The following is a 27,819-nucleotide window of genomic DNA, read 5'->3' as shown; positions in this document are numbered from 1 at the left end:
CATCCATCCATCCATCCATCATTCATCCATCCATCCATCCATCCATCCATAATTCAGCCATCCATCCATCCATTCATCATTCATCCATCCATCCATCATTCAGCCATCCATCCATTCATCATTCAGCCATCCATCCATCCACCATTCAGCCATCCATCCATCCATCCATCCATCCATCCATTCATCATTCAGCCATCCATCCATCCATCATTCAGCCATCCATCCATCCATCATTCAGCCATCCATCCATCATTCAGCTATCCATCTATCCATTCATCTATCCTTCCGTTATCTATCCATCTATCGTTCAGTTATCAATTTATTTATCCATGCATCCATCCATATTTTTATCCATCCCTAATTCAGTTATCTATCTATCCATCCATTCATTGTTCAGTTATCCATTCATCCATCCTTCAGTTATCTATCCATCCATCAGTCCATCCACCATTCAGTTATCCTTCCATCCATTGTTCAGGTATCCATCCATTCATCTACTGTTCAGTTATTTATCCACCCATCTATCATTTTTCTGTTATCCATCTATTTATCCATGCAACCATCCATCCATCCATCCTTCAGTTATCCATCCATCATTCCGTTATTCATCCATACATTCCATTTAACCATTATTTTAGTATCCGTCCATCTATCTATTGTTCAGTTATCCATTCATCCATCGTTCCAGTATCAATTCATCCATCTAGTGTTCAGTTATCCATCAATAAATCCTTCAGTTATCCATCCATCCATCGTTTCAGTATGAATCCATCCATCTATTGTTCAGTTATCCATCTTCCATCCATCCTCCAGTTATCCATCCATCCATCATTCCAGTATGAATACATCCATCCATCCTTCTTTCAGTTATCTATCCATCCATCCACCCATCATTTAGTTATCCATCTATCCATCCATCCATCCATCCATCCATCCTTCAGTTATACATCTATCCATCATTCAGCTATTCATCCATCCATTGAGGTATTCATCCATCCATCCCTAATTCAGTTATCCATCCATCCATCCATCCATCGTTCATGTATCAATCAATCCATCTATTGTTCAGCTATCCATCCATACTTCAGTTATCAATTCATCCATTCACCCATCATACAGTTATCTCTCCATCCATCCATCCATCCGTCCATTATTCAGGTATCCATCTATTCATCTATTGTTTAGTTATTCATCTATCCATCCAACCATCCATCCTTCAGTTATCCATCCATCCATCCATCCATCCATTCATCTATCCATCCATCCATCCATCCATCCATCCATCCATCATTCAGTTATCCATCCATCGTTAAGGTATCCATTAATTCATCTACTGTTCAGTTATTCATCCATCCGTCCATTCGTTTTCTGTTATCCATCTATTTAACCGTGCAACCATCCATCCATCATTCAGTTATTCATCCATCTATCCATCCATTGTTCTGGTATCCAACCATCTATTGTGCAGATATCCATCATCCATCTTTCAGTTATCCATCCATCCATAATTCAGTTATCCATCCATCCATCCATCTCTAATTCAGTTATCCATCCATCCATCCATCCATCCATTGTTCTGGTATACATCCATCCATCCTCCAGTTATCCTCCAGTTATCTATCCATCCATCCATCCTTCCATCAGTTATCTATCCATCCATCCACCCATCATTTAGTTATCCATCTATCCATCCATCCATCCATCTATCCATCCTTCAGTTATACATCTATCCATCATTCAGCTATTCATCCATCCATCCTTGAGGTATCCATCCATCCATCCATCCCTAATTCAGTTATCCATCCATCCATCCACCGTTCATGTATCAATCAATCCATCTATTGTTCAGCTATCCATCCATCCATACTTCAGTTATCAATTCATCCATTCACCCATCATACAGTTATCCATCCATCCATCCATTATTCAGGTATCCATCCATTCATCTATTGTTTAGTTATTCATCTATCCATCCAACCATCCATACTTCAGTTATCCATCCATCCATACTTCAGTCATCCATCCATCTATCCATCCATCATTCAGTTATCCATTCATCGTTCAGGTATCCATTAATTCATCTACTGTTCAGTTATTCATCCATCTGTCCATTCGTTTTCTGTTATCCATCTTTTTAACCGTGCAACCATCCATCCATCATTCAGTTATTCATCTATCCATCCATCCATCCATCCATCCATTGTTCTGGTATCCATCCATCTATTGTTCAGATATCCATCATCCATCTTTCAGGTATCCATCCATCCATAATTCAGTTATACATCCATCCATCCATCCATCCATCGTTCTGGTATCAATCATTCCATTTGTTGTTGAGTTATCCATTCATCCTTCAGTTATCTATCTATCCATTTACCTATCATTCAATTATCCACCCATTCATTGTTCAGGTATCCATCCATTCATCTACTGTGATTATTGTAAAGTGATTATTAGGATGTTTGTTCATGCCAAAGTCTGGGAAGATCTGGACCATATGACATTCGCTTCTGAAGTCATGAATGTATGAATTACATTTACATTTACATTTAGTCATTTAGCAGACGCTTTTATCCAAAGCGACTTACAAATGAGGACAAGGAAGCAATTTACACAACTAAGAGCAACAATGAATAAGTACTAAAGGCAAGTTTCAGGTCTGTAAAGTCTAAGAAGGGAAGTGTTAGTAGTTTTTTTTTTTTTTTTTTTTTTTTTTTTTTGTACAATTAGTGTGATATTCAAAGAGGCAATTGCAGATTAGGAAGTGAAGTGGAGACTAAATAGTTGAGTTTTTAGTCGTTTCTTGAAAATAGCGAGTGACTCTGCTGTTCTGATGCAGTTAGGGAGTTCATTCCACCAACTGGGCAGATTGATCGTGAGCGTTCGCGAAAGTGATTTTTTCCCTCTTTGGGATGGAACCACGAGGCGACGTTCATTCACAGAACGCAAGTTTCTGGAGGGCACATAGATCTGCAGAAGTGAGTGCAGATAAGAAGGTGCTAGGCCAGAAGTCACTTTGTAGGCAAACATCAGAGTTTTGAATTTGATGCGAGCAGCAACTGGCAGCCAGTGCAAACGGACTAGCAGCGGAGTGACATGTGCTCGTTTAGGTTCATTGAAGACAACTCGTGCTGCTGCATTCTGGAGCAGTTGAAGAGGCTTGATAGAGTTAGCTGGAAGCCCAGCTAGTAGAGAGTTGCAGTAATCCAGTTTGGAGAGAACAAGAGCTTGAACAAGGAGTTGAGCTGCATGTTCAGATAAGAAGGGTCGGATCTTTCTGATGTTATAGAGTGCAAATCTGCACGATCGAGCAGTTCTAGAAATGTGGTCAGAGAAGTTTAGTTGGTCATCAATCGTTACTCCAAGGCTTTTCACCATTTTGGATGCAGTAATGGTTGCCCCATCCATCTGGATTGAAAAGTTATGGTGTAGAGTCGGGTTGGCAGAAACTACAAGCATTTCCGTTTTTGCGAGGTTCAGCTGAAGATGATGATCTTTCATCCAGTGTGAAATATCCAACAGGCAGGCTGAGATACGAGCTGGAACCGAGGGATCATCAGGATGAAAAGAGAGGTATAGCTGGGTGTCATCAGCATAGCAGTGGTAGGAGAATCCATGTCTCTGGATGACTGGTCCTAGAGATGATGTGTAGATGGAGAAGAGAAGTGGCCCAAGAACAGAGCCTTGAGGTACCCCAGTGTTTAGATGCTGTAGGTTGGACACCTCTCCCCTCCAAGACACCCTGAATGACCTGTCAGAGAGGTAAGATCTGAACCATTGTATAACAGTGCCCGCAACGCCCAGTGACTCAAGCGTAGATAGCAGGATCTGGTGGTTGACAGTGTCAAAAGCAAAGAATTAGGCCAGTGTGTGTGTGTGTGTGAGAGAGAGAGAGTGTGCTGTAGGCGTGTGAATGACGCCAACCGTACGGCCGGATACTGGAGCGTCTGGCTGAACGGTGCATGTGTAAATGACTTTTGAAGCTGCCTACGCCAAAAAAAATACACGCACACACACACACTCACACACACAAAGCAGTGCACACACACATGGCAGTGCAGGGAAGGATTTTCTGCTTCTCTTTCTCTTTTTGATGGTTCCAAACTGTTAAAGGGACAGTTCATCCAAAGAAAAACAGTCATCAATTACTCACCCTGATGTCTTTCCAGAACCACATGACGCTCTTCCTCCTGTGGAGCACAAAAAAAGGGGACAAAGAAAGTCAGATTTCAGTGCATGACTATCCAGATTAACCAATTAGACTGCCTGATGATAGAGACATAAAATTAGCATACAAACATTTTAAGAAACATTTTAAGTAGGTTGATATACTGATTGAACTTTTTTATTAAAACAAAAAACTGCACTCGCCGGCCACTTTATTAGGTACACCTGTCCAACTGTTTGTTAATGCAAATTTCTAATCAGTCAATCACTTGGCAGCAACTCAGCGCGTTTAGGCATGTAGACATGGTCAAGACGATCTGCTGTAGTTCATACCAAGCATCAGAACTGGGAAGAAAGGGGATTTAAGTGACTTTGAATTTGGCATGGTTGTGAGTGCCAGACGGGCTGGTCTGAGTATTTCAGAAACTGCTGATTTACTGGGATTTTCACGCACAACCATCTCTAGGGTTTAAAGAGAATGGTCAGAACAAGAGAAAATATCCAGTGAGCGGCAGTTCTGTGGGCACAAAAGCCTTGTTGATGCCAGAGGTCAGAGGAGAATGGCCAGACTGGTTCCAGCTAATAGAAAGGCAACAGTAACTCAAATAAGCACTCATTACAACCGAGGTCTGCTGAAGAGCATCTCTGAACACACAACACGTCATTAGAGCACCTTTGGGTTGTGGTAAAACGGGAGATTCACATCATGGACGTGCAGCCAACAAATCTGCTGCAACTGCGTGATGCTATCATGTCAATATGGACCAAAATCTCTGAGGAAAATTTCAAGTACCTTGTTAAATCTCTGCCTCAAAGGATTAAGGCAGTTCTGAAGGCAATAGTGGGTTCAACACAGTACTATTAAGGTGTACCTAATAAAGTGGCCGGTGAGTGTTTTTCTATGTATCAATTCATCACCAATAATCATGCTTATATATATATATATATATATATATATATATATATATATATATATATATATATATATATATATATACATAAAAACATATATATATATGAAATATATATAATATTTATACCTTTTAGAAATTTAAATAAAACAGTGCAAATGTAAATAGCGTATTTCAGTGGTTCTCAACCTTTTTTCATCAAGTACCACCTCAGAAAAAAATTGTCTCTCCAAGTACCACCAAAATGAGCAGTATTGAAACACAGTACATTTTACATTTACATTTACATTTAGTCAATTAGCAGACGCTTTTATCCAAAGCGACTTACAAATGAGGACAAGGAAGCAATTTACACAACTAAGAGCAACAATGAATAAGTGCTATAGGCAAGTTTCAGGTCTGTAAAGTCTAAGAAGGGAAGTATTAGTAGTATTAGGAATTTTTTTTTTTTTTATTTATTTACTTTTTTGTACAGTTAGTGTGATATTCAAAGAGGCAATTGCAGATTAGGAAGTGTAGTGGAGACTAAATAGTTGAGTTTTTAGTCGTTTCTTGAAAGTAGCGTGTGACTCTGCTGTTCTAATGCAGTTAGGGAGTTCATTCCACCAACTGGGCAGATTGAAGTAGCGTAGTAGGCCAAATAAAGCAGCTACAACTCTGCACAGTTAAAAAAAAAACATGGCAGATTACCTCAGAAATATAGGCTATATGTCATATGTGGCATATTATATCCATCATTTTTGATACATTTTTAAATGTGTGTAGCATGTACATGACATTTCATTCCTCCGCGTACCACTAAAGGAAGCCTGCGTACCACTAGTGGTACACGTACCACAGTTTGAGAACCACTGGCGTATTTTTTTTTTTTTTTTCTTTTATGAATTTTAAACTATTGAACTATTCATACAGTGTTCACAATAAAAAATTATTTGCAACTGAAAAAGGTCATGGAACAGTATTAATTAAATAACAGTAGCAAAATATAATATTATTTAATTATTTTTATAATAAAAAAAATCAGTTGATTAGTTAAATACTATGTACCAAAAAAAGTATATTTGGAGCAAAACTACTAAATATAATAATAATAATAATAATAATAATAATAATAATAATAATAATAATAATAATAATAATAATAATAATTATTATTATTATTATTATTATTATTATTATTATTATTATTATTAAATAAAAGTTATTCTAAAATAAATTATAAAATAAAATGATCATTACATATATTATTATAAAATAAAAAATAAATATTATTAATATTATTTAAAAAATCATATATCAAGAGATAAATAATATATGTTTTAGGTAATTTAGAATTTTTTTCTACAGTCATAATTTAAATTTAAATGTATATTTTTTTATTCCTAAAGATGTTTGGTTACCAAAGTATTTGATTTGATATCACTTATTATATTCATTTAAATAGATATAAATTAAATTATTACATTACAATAAATGTAATAAATGAACGAATAAGGAATTAATCATGTTATTGCATAAATTACTTAAATTGATATGAATCATCATTGTTATTATTATTATTAATAATAATAATAATAATAAATAATAATAACAATAATAAAAATAGAAAATAACAATAATAACTATAGTTATAATAATAATAATAATAATAATAATAATAATAATAATAATAATAATAATAATAATAATTACATTCATTTTCTTCAAAAAACAACAATACCTTATTACATTACATGCTAATGAACCATTTCTTTCATTTCTTTTATGTAGGTCACAAGCAGGTTATGACCTATAAGTACGTCACGATTAGGAAGTTTCATAAGCTCGTGCCTGACTTTACTGATCACAATCCCTAATCTATGGCTTATTAAGGCATGATATGTCAACATTGTGACAGGTGCCAGTGGATTACGCAGTTCCTCTGATTCGGCCGGCAGACGTGCCAAACAGACGGAGCAAAGTTCGGCAGACTGTGACGTCAGCGCAGAGATGGGATAATGGAGTTTCCTTTTTCCCCGTTTAATTGAAGATGGATAATCCTGTTTGTGCATTTCAGGTCATGCCATTCAGATGGGGATTAATGGGAATCATTTAGAAATTACATCGCTTTCCCTTTTTGAAGGCCGTTAATGACTTCTGATGTACAGTAAGATTTTTATAAATAGCCTCTTTAGATGTAATAGAGAGGCTGAATGTGTGTGTGTGGAGAGAGAGAGAGAGAGAGAGAGAGAGAGAGAGAGAGAGAGAGAGAGAGAGAGAGAGAGAGAGAGAGAGAGAGAAAGAGATGCGGAAATCTTTCCATTGAGACACAGCAAGGACAAACTATCGATCTGATCTGCACTCCTGTCAGCGCAGACCGTCCAGAGCACAGAATCACACACCAACTCTCTTTTACTCTCTCTTCTGCTCTCTTTATCACCACACACACACTTTACAGATTAAGTAATATTAAGTTAACAAAGTACAAAAAAAACAGTAGTGAGTATTACTCTGTTGTGTTTACATGTGATTTGTGCATGTGAGTGTAAACGTAACATTCTGTAGTGCATTTAGTGATTGACCAGCAGGCACACAAACGCCATTAGACGTTGGGTTAGATTTAGGTTGTGATGAATAAAATTCAATGTCTAGCCAGTGTCTAAGGACAACGCTATCTTGATGTTTAATAATGACGTCAAATGACGTTGATATTTTGTCGATTTTAGGTTGTGTTAGAAAGTGACCAAAATTCTACGTCAAGTCGACATCTGAAACCAACATTCACATTTATATATATATATATATATATATATATATATATATATATATATATATATATATATATATATACACATACAAATTTTGGCCTAATATTTTACAAATGATGTCTAACAGAGCAAGAAAATTTCAACACAATCTCAAATATTATTTACTGTCATGATGGCAAAGATAAAATACATCAGTTATTAAAGATGAGTTATTAAAACTATTATATTTAGAAATGTGTTGCATAAATCTTCTCTCTGTTAAGCAGAAATTGGGGGGGAAAAAATAAACAATATGGCTAATAATTCAGGGGAGCTAATAATATGACTTCACCTGTGTATGTATGTATGTATATATATATATATATATATATATATATATATATATATATATATATATATATATACATATATATATATATATATATATATATTTACAGATAGATAGGTAGATAGACAGACAGACAGACAGACAGACAGACAGACAGACAGACAGACAGACAGACAGACAGACAGTTAGATAAATAATTACAATTTCTGTATTTTTAACAACAAAAATTCTATATAAAAAGTGCCAATTATTTTGCAAAGTACAATTAATTTTGATCTTACATGTGGTCTATTTTAAATTTTGATCTGTTTAAGGATCTCTATATTTTTTTGTAATATGACTTTATCCTGCTTACATAATACAAGAAAAATAATAAATCTGTCTTTCCCGCTCTCTACATATAAACAGAAGCACAGCAAAAAAAAAACATCTTGATAGATAAATGTGAATCTCTGAGAATCATACAAACATCATCAACGGGCAGCATAAACTAACCACTGCAAATAATAAATACAAATTTGAAAACTGTTCTTTCTGCAGGTTGGAGTCAGGCCTGAGTGCAAGAAAATGAACGCAAGTCAAAGTAAATCATTCATTGCACATATTCATTGCATACACTACCTGACAAAAGTCTTGTCGTCGATCCTAGTTGTAAGAGCAACAAATAATAACTTGACTTCTTATTGACCATTTGGAAAAGTAGCCGAAGGTAGAGTTCTCAGATGAATCATCTGTTGATCTGCATCCCAATCATCACAAATACTGCAGAAGACCTACTGGAACCTGCATGAACCCAAGATTCTCACAGAAATCAGTCAAGTTTAGTGAAGGAAAAGTCATGGTTTGGGGTTACATTCAGTATGGGGGCGTGTGAGAGATTTGCAGAGTGGATGATCAACATCAACAGCCTGAGGTATCAAGACATTTGTGCTGCCCATTACATTACAAACCACAGGAGAGGGTGAATTCTCCAGCAGGATAGCGCTCCTTCTCATACTTCAGCCTCCACAACAAAGCTCCTGAAAGCAAAGAAGGTCAAGGTGCTCCAGGATTGGCCAGCCTACTCACCAACCATGAACATTATTGAGCATGTCGGTGGTAAGATGGAGGAGGCATTGAAGATGAATCCAAAGAGTCTTGATGAACTCTGGGAGGCCTGCAGGAAAGCTTTATTTGCCATTCCAGATGACTTTATTAATCAGTGATGTGAGTCAGTGCAGAGATGTATGATGCAGTCCTCCAAGCTCATGATGGGAGTCAGACACAATATTCATTCTGTCTCCACTGCAGCAGGACTTTATATTCTATACTGGACATTATTTCTGTTCAGTGACAAGACTTTAGTCTAAGCAAAGTCAGACCTTACTGTCCTAATGAAAATATTAAAAATCAAGGCGTGATCATATTTTATTGTGGTCAAATAATTGTAATCTAGAGGCCTTTGCCTTTCATATAAGCCACTTCTGATGCCAAATGATCAACTAGAAGTCAAGTTATTAATTGCTGCTACTAAAACCTGGATAGGCGACAAGACTTGTGTCAGTGTAAATAAAAAAATATTAATAGTAACTTCCAATGTTTTCTTTTTAGTAACTATAATAATTTCTGTGCACTGTCTTGTAATCAAATATTATTTTAGACATTTTATTTACTCAATGAATGAATTCACTAACAACAAACAGAGCAAACTTGAAGAATGGTGGCACAATACTTTAGCACAATTACTTAGTATTTTGGTGCTGCACTTCACTATCTTAAGAAATCTATCTCATGAGCTGACACTATTTGGTCACAACATTTATGAAGGTTACAGAATCCAGTAAAAACACATGATATTCAGATGAACAACAGAGCACATGCGTCCTCCTGCTCCAATACAAACAAGCAGTGTTTGCTCACCTCTGAGTTTGTGTCCGCTCATACATTATTATGCAACAGGAAGTCCAAACTGTTGTAAACATGCTCGTCGCCATCTGCCAAGGCTGTGGATTAAAGGTAATTATGTTATAAATAATGTTCAGTTTCTTCACAGACCGAGCGTTTTACTTTAATGTATCGTCATGAGCCAAAGATATTAATTTTGTTTTGCATTTATGTAATTTATTTGACTCGCTAAATGCTGGTAGCCATTGACTTGCATATATAATGAATCATTAGGGAATATGGTTTGAGATAAATATCACATATTTAATGTATAATTGATTAAAAAAAGGCCACACACTGCATATTAATGCAGTGAATTAACATTAATTATTATTATTTATTTTTTTGCTTCAGGATTTTATCATTTCTATTACCAATTTGTTATTTAATTAAATGGCACTTGATCTAATTACAAAATACTGACAATGTTGAACGGGAACTCCACAGTTTAATCTTGGATATACTGGAATTACATTTCTATCAATATAGTTATTTTAAAAAGGTAATAAATTATTCATATTACCTTAAATACTATTTACATTTCATTTCAAGCAGCTCGGTGGCGCAGTGGGTAGCATGTTCGCCTCACAACAGAAATGTTCAGTCCAAACACATGCACTATAGGTGAATTGGGTAAGCTAAATTGTCTGTAGTGTATGAATGAGTGTGTACGGATGTTTTCCAGTGATGGGTTGCAGCTGAAAGGACATCCGCTGCGTAAAACATATGCTGGATAAGTTGGCGGTTCATTACGATGTGGCAACCCCAGATTAATAAGGGGACTAAGCCGAAAAGAAACTGAATGAATGAAAGAACTGGTACAATTCTATACGAAAAGTGGCTCCTATACATTATTTTATTATTATGCTAAACCTTATTCTACTTTTTCTACTATTATTATTGTTATTAGTATAAAACACATATTTAAAATAAAAGATAATTTACACTCACCGGCCACTTTATTAGGTACACCTGTCTAACTGCTCATAACTGCCCATCTCTGGGAAACATCCACACACACACACACTCATACACTACAGACAATTTAGTCTACCCAATTCACCTGTACCGCATGTCTTTGAACTGTGGGGGAGCACCCAGAGGAAACCCTACGCGAACGCAGTGAGAACATGCAAACTCCACACAGAAAAGCCAACTGAGCCGAGGCTCGAACCAGCGACCTTCTTGCTGTGAGGCGACAACACTACCTACTGCGCCACTGCTTCACCCGTATCATGAAACACTTAGCAGCAAAAAGATATAATGATTCTTCAGAGATATAAATCCTACCATTTCTGAGCAATTAACAGTCATTGAGAGTAGCTCTATCAGCATTTCTGAATGAAAGTCTGAGGAAACAGAGTATCACTAAACAAACAGCACAAAGAGAGCCATCACAACCAGCTTCCCCAATCAGGGAAGTCTGGAATGCATAAAAACACAGATTCTCAGAGTGATTCAGTCATATTAATAAAAACTGTTCATCTAATGGCTAAATATTTTACATGCATGCACTGCATTTACAGCCTTGCTCGCAAGTATGCACGGGTTTGCACATGCAAGACAGAAATGCAATGTGTTTTAATGAGGAAACTACCTTATTTCATTTATTAATTGATTTTTCTTTGTATTATGTAAGCAGGATAAAGGCATTTGTATATCTAAAGATCTGTACGTAGACCCACATGCTAAATAGGCCACATATAATCGCAATACTATTTGTTGAATACAAAAACCATATAAGAATAAATGACATTGAAATTAATAAGCAACTTAGAGTTGCTCTTTTAGAGTATCAGAATGAAAGTCTGACAGTATCCATTAAAAAAACAGCACAAAGAGAGCCGTCGGAATCAGCTTCCCCGAGCATGGAGATCTGGAGTGTGTAAAAATGCAGATCCCCAGGATGATTCGGTCATATTAATAAAAACAGTTTATCTAATAGTTATCTGATATTTTACATGCATGCACTGCCTTGCTGACTGATGCAGGTATGCATGGGTTTGCACATGCGAGACCTTATTTTAACACATTTTTACCATACAAATACCTTATTTTATTTAATTTTTAATTTTGTGTATGTAAGCATGATAAAGGCATTTTGCAAAAAAAAATAAAAAATCTAAATATCCCTAAACAGATCCACATGTTAAATAGGCCACATATAATCTCAATAATAATTGTTCAACGCAAAAACTACATAAGAATAAATGACATTGAAATTAATAAGCAACTGGAGAAGCTCAAACAAAAATATTGAATGAAAGTCTGAGGAAACTGAGTATCCATTAAAAAAAACAGAAAAAAGTGAGCTGCCAGAACCAGCTTGTATTTTCTAAAGTTTGTTTAAATCTGTCAAATGCAAATTCAATTCAATTCAAAATATGCCAAATCTTAATTATATTTTTAAATGCAAAAACTATAATAATATATGACATTGAAATCTATATGGAACATTGTACAACAAAGAACAAGTCTGAAGAGACAGAGAATTAGTTTTATAGAAAAAAAAAAAAAAAACAGGACAAAGAGAGCCGTCAGAACAGACTTGCATTTTGTAGTTTGTTTAAATCTGTCAAATGAAAATTCAATGAAAAATAGCCAAAAATAGGTCACATAAAATCTTAATAATAGTTGTTTAATGCAAAAACTATATGAGAATTTATGACAATGAAATTAACAAGCATCTTCTGAATGAAAGTCTGACAGTATCCAGTATCCAAAAAAAAAAAAAAAAACAGCACAAAGAGAGCCATCGAAACCAGCTTCCCTTAGCAGGGAGGTCTGGAGTGTGTAAAACGCAGATCCCCAGGATGATTCCGTCATATTATTAAAAACAGTTTATCTAATAGTTACCTGAATATTTTACATGCGTGCACAGCCTTGCTGACTGATGCAGGTATGCATGGGTTTGCACATGCGAGACCTTATTTTAACACATTTATATCATATAAATACCTTGTTTTATTATTTATTTATTTTTTGTGTTATGTAAGCAGGATAAAGGCATTTTGCAAAAATAAAAAAATCTAAAGATGCTTAAGTAGATTCACATGTTAAATAAGACACAAATAATCTCAATAATAATTGTTCAATGTAAAAACTATGTGAGAATAAATGACAATGAAATTAATAAGCAACTGAGGGAAGCTCAAACAGAAATACTGAATAAAGTCTATCCATAAAAAAAAACTGAAAAAAATTATCCGTCAGAACCAGCTTGTATTCTCTACAGTTTGTTTAAATCTGTCAGATAAAATTCAATTCGATTCTCTTCAATTCAATTCAAAATATGCCCAATCTTAATTATAATTTTAATGCATAATTTTAATTATAATTATAAGTTTAATGCAAAAACTGTAATAATATATAACATTGAACTCTATATGGAACATTGTACAACAAAGAACAAGTCTAAAGAAACAGCATCAGTATTATATATTAAAAAAAACAGGACAAAGAGAGCCTTCAGAACAGCCTTGCATTTTGTAGTTTGTTTAAATCTGTCAAATGAAAATTTTATTAAAAATAGCCCAAAACAGGCCACATATAATCTTAACAATATTTGTTGAATGCAAAAATTATATAAGAATAAATGACATTGATTTAATAAGCATTAAATTAATAAGCAACTTAGAGTTGCTCTATCAGAATTTCTAAACGAAAGTCTGACAGTATCCATTAAAAAAACAGCACAAAGAGAACCGTCGAAACCAGCTTCCCTGAGTAGGGAGGTCTGGAGAGTGAAAGCATGGATTCCCAGGATGATACAGTCATATTAATTAAACCAGTGTATCTGATAGTTACCTGAACATTTTACATGCATGCTCTGCATTTACAGCCTTGCTGACTAATGCAAGTATACATGTGTTTATATGAAGACAACGTCTCCCTTCTACCATTTACCAGTAGAAATGCATATCACTGAGGAAACCTATTTTTGTGATGTTCTTTGTATATTATAAGTGTGATAAACTCATATTACAAAATAAACTAAATCTAAAATCTAAATCTAGAGATCCTCTAAGGGATAGTTCACTCACAAATCTAAATTCCATCAGCATTTACTCACCCTTTGCTCGTTTCAAACCTTTATGAGCTTCTGTTAAACACAAAATAGGATATTTTAAAGAAAGCTGAAAACCTGTAACCACTGACTTCCATCTCTTTTACCTACTATGGAAGTCAATGGTTACCGGTTTTCAGCTTTCTTCAAAATATATTAGTGTTAAACAGAAGAAAGAAACTCATAAAGGAAGAATAGGAGGAAGAATAAACAGTAAGAAAATGTTCATTTTGGGGTGAATTATCCCTTTAAAACAATGAAAAGATGGTTGTTTGATGATAATAATCAGTTTGCATGGTGGATGATGATGATTTTTTTTTAAATTTGTGTATGTATTGTGAATAACTTTTGTTTCTTTTTTTAAAATGTGGAGGTAAATGCACTTTGCATCTATACTCTGTTATTAAGTGTTTTTATCCTCAACGGTTAGTATAGGATACTTGTATTTTGTACAGATTAAACACTAAAACCTGAACCACACTGTTCCAGTTACTATGACCATTTATGTGAAGCTGCTTTGACACAATCTACATTGTAAAAGCGCTATACAAATAAAGCTGAATTGAATTGAATTGAATAGATTGTTTAAATCTGTTAAATAAAAATTAACTTAAATGAAAGCTACCAAAATAGTCCAAAATGGTCCAAATCTCAATAATAATTGTTCATTGCAAAAACTATATAAAAATATATATTACATTAAAATTAATATGCAAGAGAGAAGCTCTGTCAGCATTTCTGAATGAAAGTCTGAGGAAACTGAGTTTCCATTATAAAAACAGCACAAAGAGAGCCGTCAGAACCGGATTCCCCGAGCAGGGAGGTCTGGAGTGCGTAAAAACGCGGATTCCCAGGAGCCTCAGAGTGGGACGGTTCAGTTTCAGCCCCTCAGAGGAGAACAGCCGGGCCAGCCTGACTCAAACCCGCAGATAGTGATTGAGAGTGATGGTTAAATGGATTAGAGAGAGAGGGAGGGAGAGGCAGAGGGAGGGGAGGGAGATTTGCCATGAAGCTTTCTGCCCTTGAACGCACAGGGCAAATCTGATCCAGTAAAGTAGACAGCACGCGCACTACAAGTCCATATTCTCACTTTTGGATACTTCGCGCGCGCGCACATCCACACGCGCGCGCGCTTCCTCCTCCGGTAATTCAGCATCTCCTGCAGAAGTAGGGCACTGTCCTCCCGTGACGAACCGACGGTGTGTGCAGTAAAAAAAAACTCTCCGGTTGGGAGGGATAATAATAAAAAAACAAACACGGAAGAACCGCATCCTCGCTGCGGGAGGCGATGCCGTTTCCTCGCGGACCCAAGTCGCGCACTCGGTGAGTCCGTCTCAACTACTTCAGTCTGTCAGAGCGTTTCACTTTTGAGTTATGTTTGAAAGACGAAAAAGTAGTTTCTGCTCGAGTTTGGATGTAAATAATCTCTGTTGGCGACAGTTGTGGATGTGTTTTATCCGAGCAGTTGCTCATCTTTATTGGCGGGACGCGCGCGCGACACACCCCGTCCGCTGCTCTGCAGTAGGAACACCGATTTAAACTGTAATTTAAGGCGAAAACTATACTATTAATCAACTTTGGTTCCGTTGTGTGGCATATTATTCAAGCTGGTTTACCTCCGGTCTGTGTACGAGGAATGTCGATGCTTGTTTGAGGTGTTTTACAGTACAGTATGGAGGTTCTGTCAGCGAGTGGAAGTTGTACGTTTTTACGTGAGGCAGAGAGATAATGGAGTTTGTAGCAGTTTTGATTACTTTTCTATAGCAAATTAACATATGACATGGTCAGATTCAAGTCAAATCAATAGTTAAAACGCAATAAATTATATTTGAAGTGCTACACCCTAGCCTGCACGCTGTACATTTGTTAAATTTGAGGTAAAACTGGAAATTGTGGTGTTTCACGGTGACGTTATTACAATCATTACGGTAATGTTGAATATTATAGTTAAGAACGGCATAATATTACGGTCTAATGTACATTTGACTTACTACAGTAAATGCACTAATGACATAAAGTTCACTAGAATTGATCTAATAAAAGCCACAATGTCAAACTGCTAAATACACCTGAAAACATTAACAAAGCAGCAATATATTTTAAAATAAAACCAAAATAAATTTCCAGAGGTTTCCCAAAATACCCATTTCACTGTTAGTTGTTTTGTAATTCATATTCATTCATTCATTTTCTTGTCGGCTTAGTCCCTTTATTAATCCGGGGTCGCCACAGTGGAATGAACCGCCAGCTTATCCAGCAAGTTTTTTTACACAGCGGATGCCCTTTCAGCCGCAACCCATCTCTGGGAAACATCCACACACACATTCACACACACACTCATACACTACGGACAATTTAGCCTACCCAGTTCACCTGTACCGCATGTCTTTAGACTGTGGGAGAAACCAGAGCACCCGGAGGAAACCCACGCGAAGGCAGGGAGAACATGCAAACTCCACATAGAAACGCCAACTGAGCCGAGGTTTGAACCAGCGACCCAGCGACCTTCTCGCTGTGAGGCGACAGCACTACCTACTGCGCCACTGCCTCGCCCTTGTAATTCATAATTTGTTTAAATAGTACAAGTACACGCATTACAGAATCAATCTACAGAATGATCTGACTTAACGTTTTAATGCCGTCCAGTTGATTCAGTACTATTAATATTTGAATTATACCAAATTATACCTGCTAAAACATTTAACATGCATGCACTGCATTCACAGCCTTGCTGATTGATGCATGTGTTTGCATAATATGCAAGACCATTTCTTAACTCCTCCTGTTTCCCAGTAGGACTGCAATTGAGGAAACTGCCTTGCAATGATTAACATACAATAACAGCATGCAAAATCTGCATGAAATATAACACACATCTCCCTCTCCCAACGCTACTCTTCCCTAAAGTCTTGCCTCTTTTTTGTGTCTGTGAATTGTGTGTGTGTGTGTGTGCATGTACCACGCATGTTCCTCACTCCAGACTCGTGTTGTATGCGAGATCAGCCATCTGTCCGGACTGGTGGCGGTTCACAGGATGACATCCAACGTCTGTTTAGTGGGGGTTTGGCAAATTAGACCATCAGCAGAAAGCATTGCTAGAAAAAAGAACGAAAAAAAAAGGCTGACTTCAAGCGCTTGTGTGCGAGTTAACACAACAGCAGTGAAGTTAGATGCCATATGACGCTTCATAGTGTTTTCCTTTTCCTTTAGTGTGAAATGCATCTGTTTATGCATGCATAAGACATGCAGAGTTACAAAAGTGCATAGTTTTGTTTGCTATTTTGAAACTCTGGATTGGCTTAATACAGATATCAATGTCAAAAATGAAAAAATAAATAAATAAAGCAAGATTGTAAATAATGTTGTTGCATGCTGTAGAGAAACTCAAATCCTTTTAAAATAAAAACTCATTCCTGCAAAAGTGTTTTCACTAAAGTTTCATGATCATCATTGTTAGAATCTGATTGTAAAAACTGTACAAAAGCACGCACATCTCTCTTAATTGGGTGCTCAGCCAAAACCGCAAAAAGTGCAAATTAAATGTAAATCAAAGGCGGCAACACCAAGGCTCCAAAAATACAAATTTATTAAATCAAAAAGGCTGACACAGAGCGTGTAACGTTTCGAGCCACCCGGCTCTTCATCAGACACTGTTCATCACAATCAGGGGCTCCTTTTTATACACTTCCGGATCACATGATCTCCTCTCATATATGCCAACATATACATACATGCATATGTATACATACACAATCGTTCATATATACATGTACATACACATGAATACATGTATACACATTCACATATAGTCTATAGCTTTGACATTTTAAATCAAATTACAAAATATATATATAAATACATAAATAAACTATAATATTACATCACAAATTATAATAAAGAAAAAAAGAAGAAAGAAAAAAAAAGAAAAAAAAATAGAATCTGATTGTAATAATAAGGTAAAACCGACACAATTATGATACAAATTATGGCAAGGATTGTACATTTTTTCACACACACTTGAGTATCTTGCCAAATCACAATTCATTGTGTCAGCAGCCAATCAGAGCACTTGAAACATTTAAAAAGGAGGAGCTTTGTTCTCCTTTCTGCTTGTTAAGTGTGACGTCACAAGAAGCGACTTCCAGGTTCAAGCGCCATATTAAACTGTATGGGGAGGCTCAACAAATGGTAATAGCTTAGAGTAGCGGTGCGATATGGCTGTATATCTGCACTGGTAGGAGGCGTGCCTCAGTGCCCCCACCAGTGGCGATATACAGCCATATCATTCTGCTACAAGTGTGATATTGCGTTTATACAACAGACGATTGATTATAAAGCTTGTTTGTCATGCTGTCCCGGGAGAGAGCCCTGAGCTCATAAGATCCTCGAGCCCGGGGCTCCCTTCCGTTTGCAAGGCGAGAGGGGAGTTTGAGCTCAGGTAGATCTCGAGAACTCCCCTGCTGTAAAAGCTAATGGACAGATAGTGATTGCTCTTTTGAGATGACTACTTACTAGTAGCATGTCTATGGTGCTGATTTGGATTAGTCAATTAACTTAAGTTGCATGTTTTTGGACAGTGGGAGGAAACCGGGGAACCCGGGGGGAACCCACATGAGCACGGGGAGACGTGTAAACTGCACACAGAAACGTCAGCTGGCTTGGTAAGGACTAGAACCAGTGACGTTCTTGCTGCAAGGCAACAGTGCTAACCACTGGGCCACTGTGCCACCCATCTAGAAAAGGAGGAGGAATAGAGGTAGAAGGGGGGATTCTTCCAAACAAAGATGGTTGTTATATGAAACTTAGGGTATTTATAGTGGCTTAGGTATCGTCTGATTGGTGAATCGTGAATTGAATTAATAAACACGTGATCCTCTCGAAATTGGTTTATAAATAAACTTCACATTGCGATATTGATGCTGAAACGATATATTGTGCAGGCTAACTTTGGATCAAAGCCTAAAAGGGGCCGTTTTAAACTGTTATAAAACATTATTTGACCCCTATTATATTAAAATCACATCATATGTCCTCTTTAGTCACTGAATTGTGTGATGTTTGCTTTCAGCACCATGGACAGCAGCCGCTGAAGTCTGCAGAATGAGAACTGCTGGATGTTTCTAACTTCGGAAGAGGAGGATACACACTTCAGATGCGTGCGACATAAATATGCTCAGTGGTGACGCAGTCCAGAAGCTGCTATGGATGTAGGCCCGAGCACCTTTAATCAAGCGCATCAGGACAGTGTCCAAACACACACAAATAAGACTCCCAGTCTCCGTGCAAACCATAAACTGGTGTTTCCCTCATAACAAACATTTATGCACATACATTTCCCTTTGGAGTAAACGAAAAGGCATGACCATGGTGAAGCTGTGGGACGTTTTAACCTGACCGCCAACATTGCAGTTCCATGTTAAAACATCCCGTGTTAGAAAATCCATCACTCCGGACGCTCGGAAATCCTCTGTCGGTGGTGCGCCTGCCATGCGTGCCCGCGCGGGACTCCTCTACCTGCTGGTGCATGTGCTGGCGAGAGCGAGAGGCCAGTATGACCTGTGCAAGTCTCTTGTGAGCACGGATGAAGGCGCCATGTGGGAGCATTACGCGTGCCAACCTAAAGCCCAGTCCATGAAGGAGTACATGCGCATCCGTGTGGAGCCGCCGGGCATCACCTGCGGGAACCCGCCCGAGAGATTCTGCACACTGGTGAGTCCTCTGAACGCACAATGTAATAGGATAAATGTGTGAAAGTCATGTGCTGATGTCATGTGCATGACAGATTAGAAGGGGTGGCACGGTGGCTCAGTGGTGAGAACTGTCCCCTCAAAGCAAGAAGGCCGCTTGTTTGAGGCTGGGCCAGTTTTTGTGTGGAGTTTGCATGTTCTCCCTGTGTTGGCTTGGGTTTTTCTCCGGATGCTCCGGTTCCCCCCACAGACCAAACACATGCGATATAGGGGAATTGAATAAACTAAATTGGAGGTAGTATATGAGTGTGTGTGAATGTGAGAGTGTATGGGTTTTTCCCAGTACTGGGTTGCGGCTGAAAGGGCATCCGCTGCGAAAAACATATGCTGGAATAATTGGCGGTTCATTCTGCTGTGGCGACCCCCGATAATCAGAGACTAAGCCTTAAGAAAATGAATGATATTACAAGAAAAAAGACAATTTGCATAATTAAAATACAATTATTATAAAATAATAATAACAATTTTCAACTATATTTCACCAGATGGCTTGAACAACTCTATTTGTGGTGAATTCATTGTTTCATAATGGTTCAATAGTATCTGGCAGCAGACTTGCACATGCAATCTCAGACATGCTGTCTTAGACACATGCACTAAATAGACCTAGTGACATCACTGCGAGAGGTAGATATGTATTTAGGGGTTGGGGTTAGATGTACGCATTAAAAGCATTGCATGCAGTCTCAGCTTGGATGTGCACCCAGTCTGCAATCAGAGCCTTCTCAAATGGTTGGGGTAATTTTTTTGTTGAGTTAAATATGGACAAAACAAACACTTGGGCGAAAAGTGTCATTTAAATTTATTTGTAAAAGTTAAACCAGTGTTGGGAATGTCCGTATTTGACCCAATGTTGGGTAAGAACAACCAAGTCAAGTATTTTTTGTATGAACCAGTAAGAACTAGTTAAATGTATCTAATGTGGTTAAAAGATACAAATGTTAAATAAATAAATATATACATACACACACACACACACACATACACACACACACACACACACATTTACATATATATATATATATATATATATATATATATATATATATATATATATATATATATATATATATATATATATTTAAATATATATATAAAGAGTATAGTATAGTAGTAATAGTATATACACAAAGTTGAAGTCAGAATTATTAGGCCCCCTTTAAATTTTTCTTGCTTTTTTAAAAATATTTCCTAAATGATGTTTAACAGAGGAAGGAAATTTTCAAAGTATGTCTGATAATATTTTTTCTTCTGGAGAAAATCTTATTTGTTTTGTTTTGGCTAGAATAACAGCAGTTTTTAACTTTTTAAACACCATTTTAAGGTCAATATTATTAACCCCTTTTTTCGATAGTCTACAGTCTTTTATTTGGAACTTTGCTTCACTGTATTTATCATTCCTTGTGATTTAGTTGGTTTATTACATTTTATTACAGTATTACTGTTATCATCATCATCATCCATAATTTTCCTTAATTATTCATTTGTTTCAAATGAAGTAATTAATGTCATATGTTAAAATTAGACTCAATATCGCAATATGTATTGCAGAAAAAAAATGTGCAATTTTTTCCTGATATGGTGCAGCCCTAATAATATTTATAGTCTTTATGTTAGTCGGACAGAATATAAATATTTTATATAGAATATATATTAATCTTTTTTAGTTCTTGGTACATTGCTTGTTGTTTCTGAATGTTTTAAACTTATTTGTTTTGTTTAGGAGAAAAAAATTTCAATTGCATCTTTAATTGCAAAGGTTAACCACTGTCAAATTTTTCATCTTTAAATTAATGCTTTCCAAATCGTGGCCCCTGATCAGCTTTAATCCCTACATAACATTGCAGACCTTGTGATGTGCAGGGTTCATACGGTCATGGAAAACCTGGAAAAGTCATGAAATTTTGACATGTCATTTCCCAGGCCTGGAAAAGTTTTGGAAAACTAGAAAAACCCACAAAGTTTTGGAAAAGTCATGGAAAACAGATATGCGTATTCTTGAATATAGGTTATTTACTTATTTTCTGTCCATGACCAATCACATTCTCTCACATTATTAGTGCGGTGTAAGCATTATCTTAATCAATTTTACATAGAACATAAATATAAATTGAAACTAAATAGATTGTTGCTTGTAGGGTTGTAACAATATACCGGTATGACGGTCTACCACAATTTGAACGTGCACGATTATCATACCATGAACAATTGCATATTAACGGTTTTAACCCTTAAAGACCGAGACAGCCGCCCGCGGCTAAAAATAAGTATTGCTCTTAAATGTTTAATAACTTTTGATCCGCTGATCCGATTCATACAATTCAAAGATTGGCATAAAGAAGAGAATCTCAGCTTTCCAGTGCTGTTTCATATAACATTCGGACTTTCAGAGGCTCCGGAATCAGTGCGGTTACATCATCAAAATTTGACAACGCTGATTTGACATAGAAACGCTCGTCACTGTGTCTCCGGACAAACCAGACATGATACATTGATGCATTGTCCCTCCTCCATGCCCAGATTGATTCAAACTCGCTATATCACTACCAATAAGCATAGGTTTCGCTTTTGTTTGTGGACCAACAACGAGCTTTTTGAACAACACGGAATGAGAGATAGGCATACATTTATGCGCGGCTAAATAAAACGCAAAAAAAAGTTTTGCATGAAATAATTCTCATACTAAGTACTTTTGCATGCACAGCAGCACAGAAACATGACAAAACAGTGACACAGCAAAGACGAGCTGCTGCTCTTGCTGTTTTCAAAAGACGCAAATGAAGGTGCAGCTGTTTGTCTGCATTGCAGACAACCATATCCAAATCCATATCCACAGACAACCATATCGATGCTGGCACATAAAACCTAAGGATGTTCCATATTGAATCTAGTTTCGTTATGTAACTATTTATAGTATAGTAAATATTTATATCTATTTTTTACTGAGGATTTGCACCATGTTTATTTGGACTTTATGTGGACTTTGACACATTATTTATTATTTTCTTATTTTTTTATTTGTTCATTGTAAGTGGTGTTGTTTATAGTAACTGAAAATATATTATTTGGAAAAAGTCAAATTTGCTTCACTGTTCTATTATTTTGTAACATTTGTAACACACCGTATACCGCGAAACCGTCAAACCGTGGTATTGTTTTAGACGATTATCATACCGTAAAAAATTCATACCGTTACAACCCTAGTTGCTTGTTTTACTATATGCTGTAAAAAATTTAAACACACATTGTTTTTCTTATGTAGACATTGCATGAAACATTAGGTCACGAACATTTACTTAAAAGTCTTGGAAAAGTCCTGGAAAAGTCATGGAATGTTAGTAGTAAAAATGTGTATGAACCCTGGATGTGACTATTGCTGATGTGCACATTGCGATGTCAATGCTGAAACGATATATTGTGCTCCTGTAATAATATCATGCATGAAATGTCCAATGACAGACTTCAAATAATCTAACTTTTCCTAAACATCCTAAGGAGTTGTCGATGGTTGCTATGGTGTTGCTATTGAGTTCTGGATTTTTCCCAAAGTGTTGCTATGTTCTTTCTCTGGTGTTTTCCAGTATGTTTCCATGTGGCATACTAATTCCAATCTTTCTTACTGTTTAGTACAGACAGTAGGTGTGTCCCAAATGACACACTATGCACTTATACACTCAACTGTGTAGTGTATGAGTGTAGTGTCTTCCCAAATGGAACACTACTAACTTTTTTTTATTCAATCGGTGAAATAATTAGTACCCTTTATGAATACAACCCCATTCACAAACAGGAGACAGCCAAATCATCTTTGTATAGGAATTTTGCTTGCACACTCTATAATAAATCAATAATCCAAGCACTCGATTTCCTTCCTCTAAATAGTTGAAAGAACACTTCTTTTAATTGGTTGTATATTGCAAGTACATACTTCTTCCTCTCAGGATGTTTTCGGTGTGAATGCACTACACTATTTATCCCAAAAAAGGCGTAGATATCTGCATAAGCTTGCAATTTGGGACGCGCCTACTGTAGTGTGTGAAATAGGGAGGTAGGGTGTGTTATAAATACACAGCATTAGTTCCTGCTTCCCACAACCTGAAGTTCAAAGTTTACATGTCACATGGTCAGTAGGCCTGACAGATCTGTGGTTGTCCTTCTATGTTTTCTCTGCTCGTTAGCCTGACAAAGACAATTAATGAAGTGATGTAACGTTTTCCCAGTAGCTGTAACTGATTTGCGTATAAGCTGGTAAGTGGGCCCTCGTCATACTAAGATTACTCCTGGCAGTTGTACTTGTTTATTTGATTAACTGCGGAAGCAGAGACTTTGCTTTGGTCTTTTGTTTCCGCTTTGTTTTAACGTCTTAAGGCCCGAGTTGTTTTTTTACATGTGTTTTTTTATTTCTCTTTGCTATTTGGGCTTATTGGATCCTAATTAGAATAAAACCCAAGTGTCATCTTTTGATATGATGTACTTTTAGAGAAAAAAGATGTCAATATATGTGGACCCGTGGTCCTAATTTACATAAAACATTTTTCCTGACTGTTTTGTAGTGGATATATAACATAGATTTTTTTTTTGAACATGTTTTGACTATCAGAGAGTAAAAACAACATTTCCCCCCCCCATTTTGGACAGTTAAAATTAGTGTTTGGGACATTTCATATGCTGCAAAACAGTTTCAGGATGACACTATGTCTGTAACAAAATATAAAACATTCAAAGTATTTTAAATAGCCACTTAAGAGCTAAAAATGTGCTGTTCACGTATGTGGCCACTAAGCCCTAGGACAGGGGTGTCCGAAGTTGGTCCTGGAGGGCCGGTGTCCTGCTGACTATAGCTTGCTTCAACACACCTGCCTGGAAGTTTCTAGTATACCTAGTAAGAGCTTGATTAGCTTGATCAGGTGTGTTTGATTAGGGTTAGAGCTAAACTCTCCAGGACACCAGCCCTCCAAAACTGAGTGTGGACACCCCTGCCCTTGGAGGTTAAAAATAAAAATGTATAAAAATCATAGAAGACTTGCTAGTGTATTAATACTAACTGTAGAAATTCTATGAAAAGTTGTAAACCATCTTATTTCAGTGTCTGCTTTAAATTTAAAGTATGTAATTTATTATACAAAGAAAGTTTTTTTTTTTTTCTAAAAATCCCTGTCAAAGTTTTTAATACAGTATATAAGGCACTATTGACTCATAAAGAAGTTTGCTAATTTGTAATAATTACGATGTTTTCATGTTTTATACTCAGCAAAGCAGCACTTATTTAATGGCAAATTCAGTAAAATCATTATTAATAGTATTAGAAATTGTTATTGTATAACAGGAAAAGATATAATTTATTCATTCATTCATAAGGGGTTACCACAGCGGAATGAACTGCCAACTATTCCAGCATATGCTTTTAAGCAGCGGATGCCCTTCCAGTCACAACCCAGTATTGGAAAACACCCATACAATCAATCACACACACACTCATCACACTCACACTACGGCCAATTTAGTTTATACAATTCATTATAGCGCATGTGTTTGGACTGTGGGGGAAACCGGAGCACCCGGAGGAAACCCTGGGAGAACATGCAAACTCCACACAGAAATGCTAACTGGTCCAGCCGGTACTCGAACTAGAGACCTTCTTGCTGTAAGGCGACAGTGCTAAGCACTGAGCCACTGTGTTGCCCTAAAATATAATAATAACTTTTTAAAATGAATAATGATTTTACAGAATTTGTTAAATAAATGCTGATTTGGTGAGCATGAAACACAAAAACATCTTAATTACTGAGAAATGAATTTTCAGCATCTTTACTAGTGTATTTCAGTGTCACACGATCCTTCAGAAATCTTTCTAATATTCCGATGGTCAAGAAACATTTTTGATAACTATAAAAATATTCCATTTAACACTGAAGAGGCAATGTCAGGAGCGTCACGGGGGCTCAGTGGTTGCAACTGTGGCCTCACAGCAGGAAGGTCGTTGGTTTAAGTCCCTGCTGGGTCAGTTGGCATTTCTGTGTGGAGTTTGCATGTTCTCTGTGTTTTTCCTCCGGGTGCTCCGGTTTCCCCCACAGTCCAAACACATGCGCTATAGGTGAATTTAATAAACGAAACTGTCTGTAATGTATGAGTGTGTGTAAATGAGTGTGTATGGGTGTTTCCCGGTACTGGGTTGCGGCTGAAAGGGCATCCGCTGCATAAAACATATGCTGGAATAGTTGGCGATTCATTCCGCTATGGCGACCTCTGAAATAGACTAAGCCGAAGGAAAATGAACGAATGAAAGTCTGTGGCATCATATTTGACACACAAACTTCTAAAGTCTGTTGAAAAACCTGTTGTACATAATCTGACATATGCATTTGTTGTCTAATTGGTCTTATAATATTTTTAGCAAATAAAAGACTATTATAAAAATGTTGTCCTTAACCCAGAGTGGATAAAAACGCTCCCAACAGCATATAAGGGTTTATAAGAACAATTAAATGACTTATTAAGTAACTAAGTTGCTTTACAGATAAAGTTTTTAGAAAAGTAACATAAATACAACTTTAATGATGTAATTAGTAATGAATTACTTTTTTTTTTTAAAGTAATATACCCAACACTGTTGTGGACAATGTGTTTGTTTCAGAATTTCTTGAGCACTGAATCAGTTCATCACAGTTAGCACAATAGTAACCCTAACCCTAATCAAAGTGTTAATATCTGAATGGGACAGACCCTAGCCAGATGTTTTCAATCAATTTAGTCTACCATTTATGTGGTCCATGCAAACTAAGCAGGGCTCATATAATAATGCCAACTTGCGGTCATCATGTGGGTGGAGGGGTTAAGGCAGTGTTAATTTGAGCAGGATCTGTCGTGCAGGTCACAAACCGCAGCAAAAGAAGAAAAAAAATGCAGCTGAGGTCAGCACGCATGGAGAGCAGAAGGCCGAGGTGTTGTTTACCCACGTGGGTTTGTTGGCAGAGTCGGGCCCACAGGAGCAGAGGACTGCTAGGATGTTGAATTCTGCTTCGCTAACAGCAGGATTTTTTTCAAGGACAAGGAGGTCATGAGAATAATCATTACATCAAGACAGAAATGACATTTGTGTTTGAATTATACCTTATAAATACAGTATGTGACACTTTTAACACCATTTGGAGGTGTCCATGTTGATGAGCAACATATATAAAAGAATGTGACGACCTGTGCGATGCCTTTACGCTTCTCTCTTGACCCTGAAAATATAATTGGCTGAATTGTAGAAAAGCTGAATTAAAATCGTGTGTAGGGTTAAATCGAGATTGCAATTTTTTTTAATCATTGCAATGCAGTTGATAAGGTTTTTTGCACAGCGAATACCCTTCCAGCTGCAACCCAGCACTGGGAAACACCCATACACACTCGTTCACACACACACGTTCATACACTACGAACAGTTTAGCTTATTCAATGTCCTTGTAGGGGAAACCAGAGCATCCGGAGGAAACCCATGCCAACATGGGGAGAAAATGCAAACTCCACACAGAAATGCCAACTGGCCCAGCCGGGACTCAAACTAGAGGTCTTCTTGCTGTGAGGTGACAGTGCTACCCGCTGTGCCACCATGTCCCCATGTTACACAGTTCAATTAAAAATCAATCTCATCTCATCCCATTTTCTTATCGGCTTAGTCCCTTTATTAATCCGGGGTTGCCACAACGGAATGAACCGCCAACTTATACAGCACGTTTTTAAGCAGCGGATGCTCTTCCAGCCGCAACCCATCTCTGGGAAACATCCAAACACACTCATTCACACACACACACACACACACACACACGCACACACACACACACACACACACACACACACACACACACACACACACACTTATACACTACGGACAATTTAGCCTACCCAATTCACCTGTACTGTATGTCTTTGGACTGTGGGGGAAACC

General features: G+C 36.9%; 2 protein-coding genes and 1 long non-coding RNA gene across 4 annotated transcripts in view; 2 read left to right on the top strand and 1 right to left on the bottom strand.

Moving 5' to 3' along the window:
* The window catches only part of cdk5rap2 (CDK5 regulatory subunit associated protein 2), a 635,428-nt gene that overhangs the window by 561,877 nt on the left and 45,732 nt on the right, over window positions 1-27,819 (top strand). The gene's annotated exons all lie outside the window — the stretch shown is intronic.
* Window positions 15,180-27,819, top strand: part of ntng2b (netrin g2b) — a 146,448-nt gene continuing 133,808 nt past the window's right edge. For both annotated transcript variants that reach the window (XM_087300460.1, XM_087300459.1), the window contains exons 1-2: window positions 15,180-15,465; window positions 19,211-19,851. In XM_087300460.1, coding sequence (XP_087156586.1) covers window positions 19,630-19,851 — 222 coding nt within the window. In that variant the 5' untranslated portion in view covers window positions 15,180-15,465; window positions 19,211-19,629. The remainder of the gene's footprint in view (window positions 15,466-19,210; window positions 19,852-27,819) is intronic.
* Window positions 22,599-26,774, bottom strand: LOC147831728 (uncharacterized). The gene is made up of 3 exons (XR_015519878.1): window positions 25,962-26,774; window positions 24,837-25,363; window positions 22,599-24,169 (listed from the first exon to the last, which is right to left on the bottom strand). It is a non-coding gene; the product is annotated as an uncharacterized LOC147831728 (long non-coding RNA).

This window comes from Danio rerio, chromosome 21 (assembly GCF_052040795.2).
Source record: "Danio rerio strain M-AB ecotype USA chromosome 21, GRCz13ab, whole genome shotgun sequence".
NCBI classification, from domain to species: domain Eukaryota; kingdom Metazoa; phylum Chordata; class Actinopteri; order Cypriniformes; family Danionidae; genus Danio; species Danio rerio.
The sequence above is the reverse complement of the archived record's forward strand: the minus strand, read 5'-3'. Positions and strand labels throughout refer to the sequence as shown.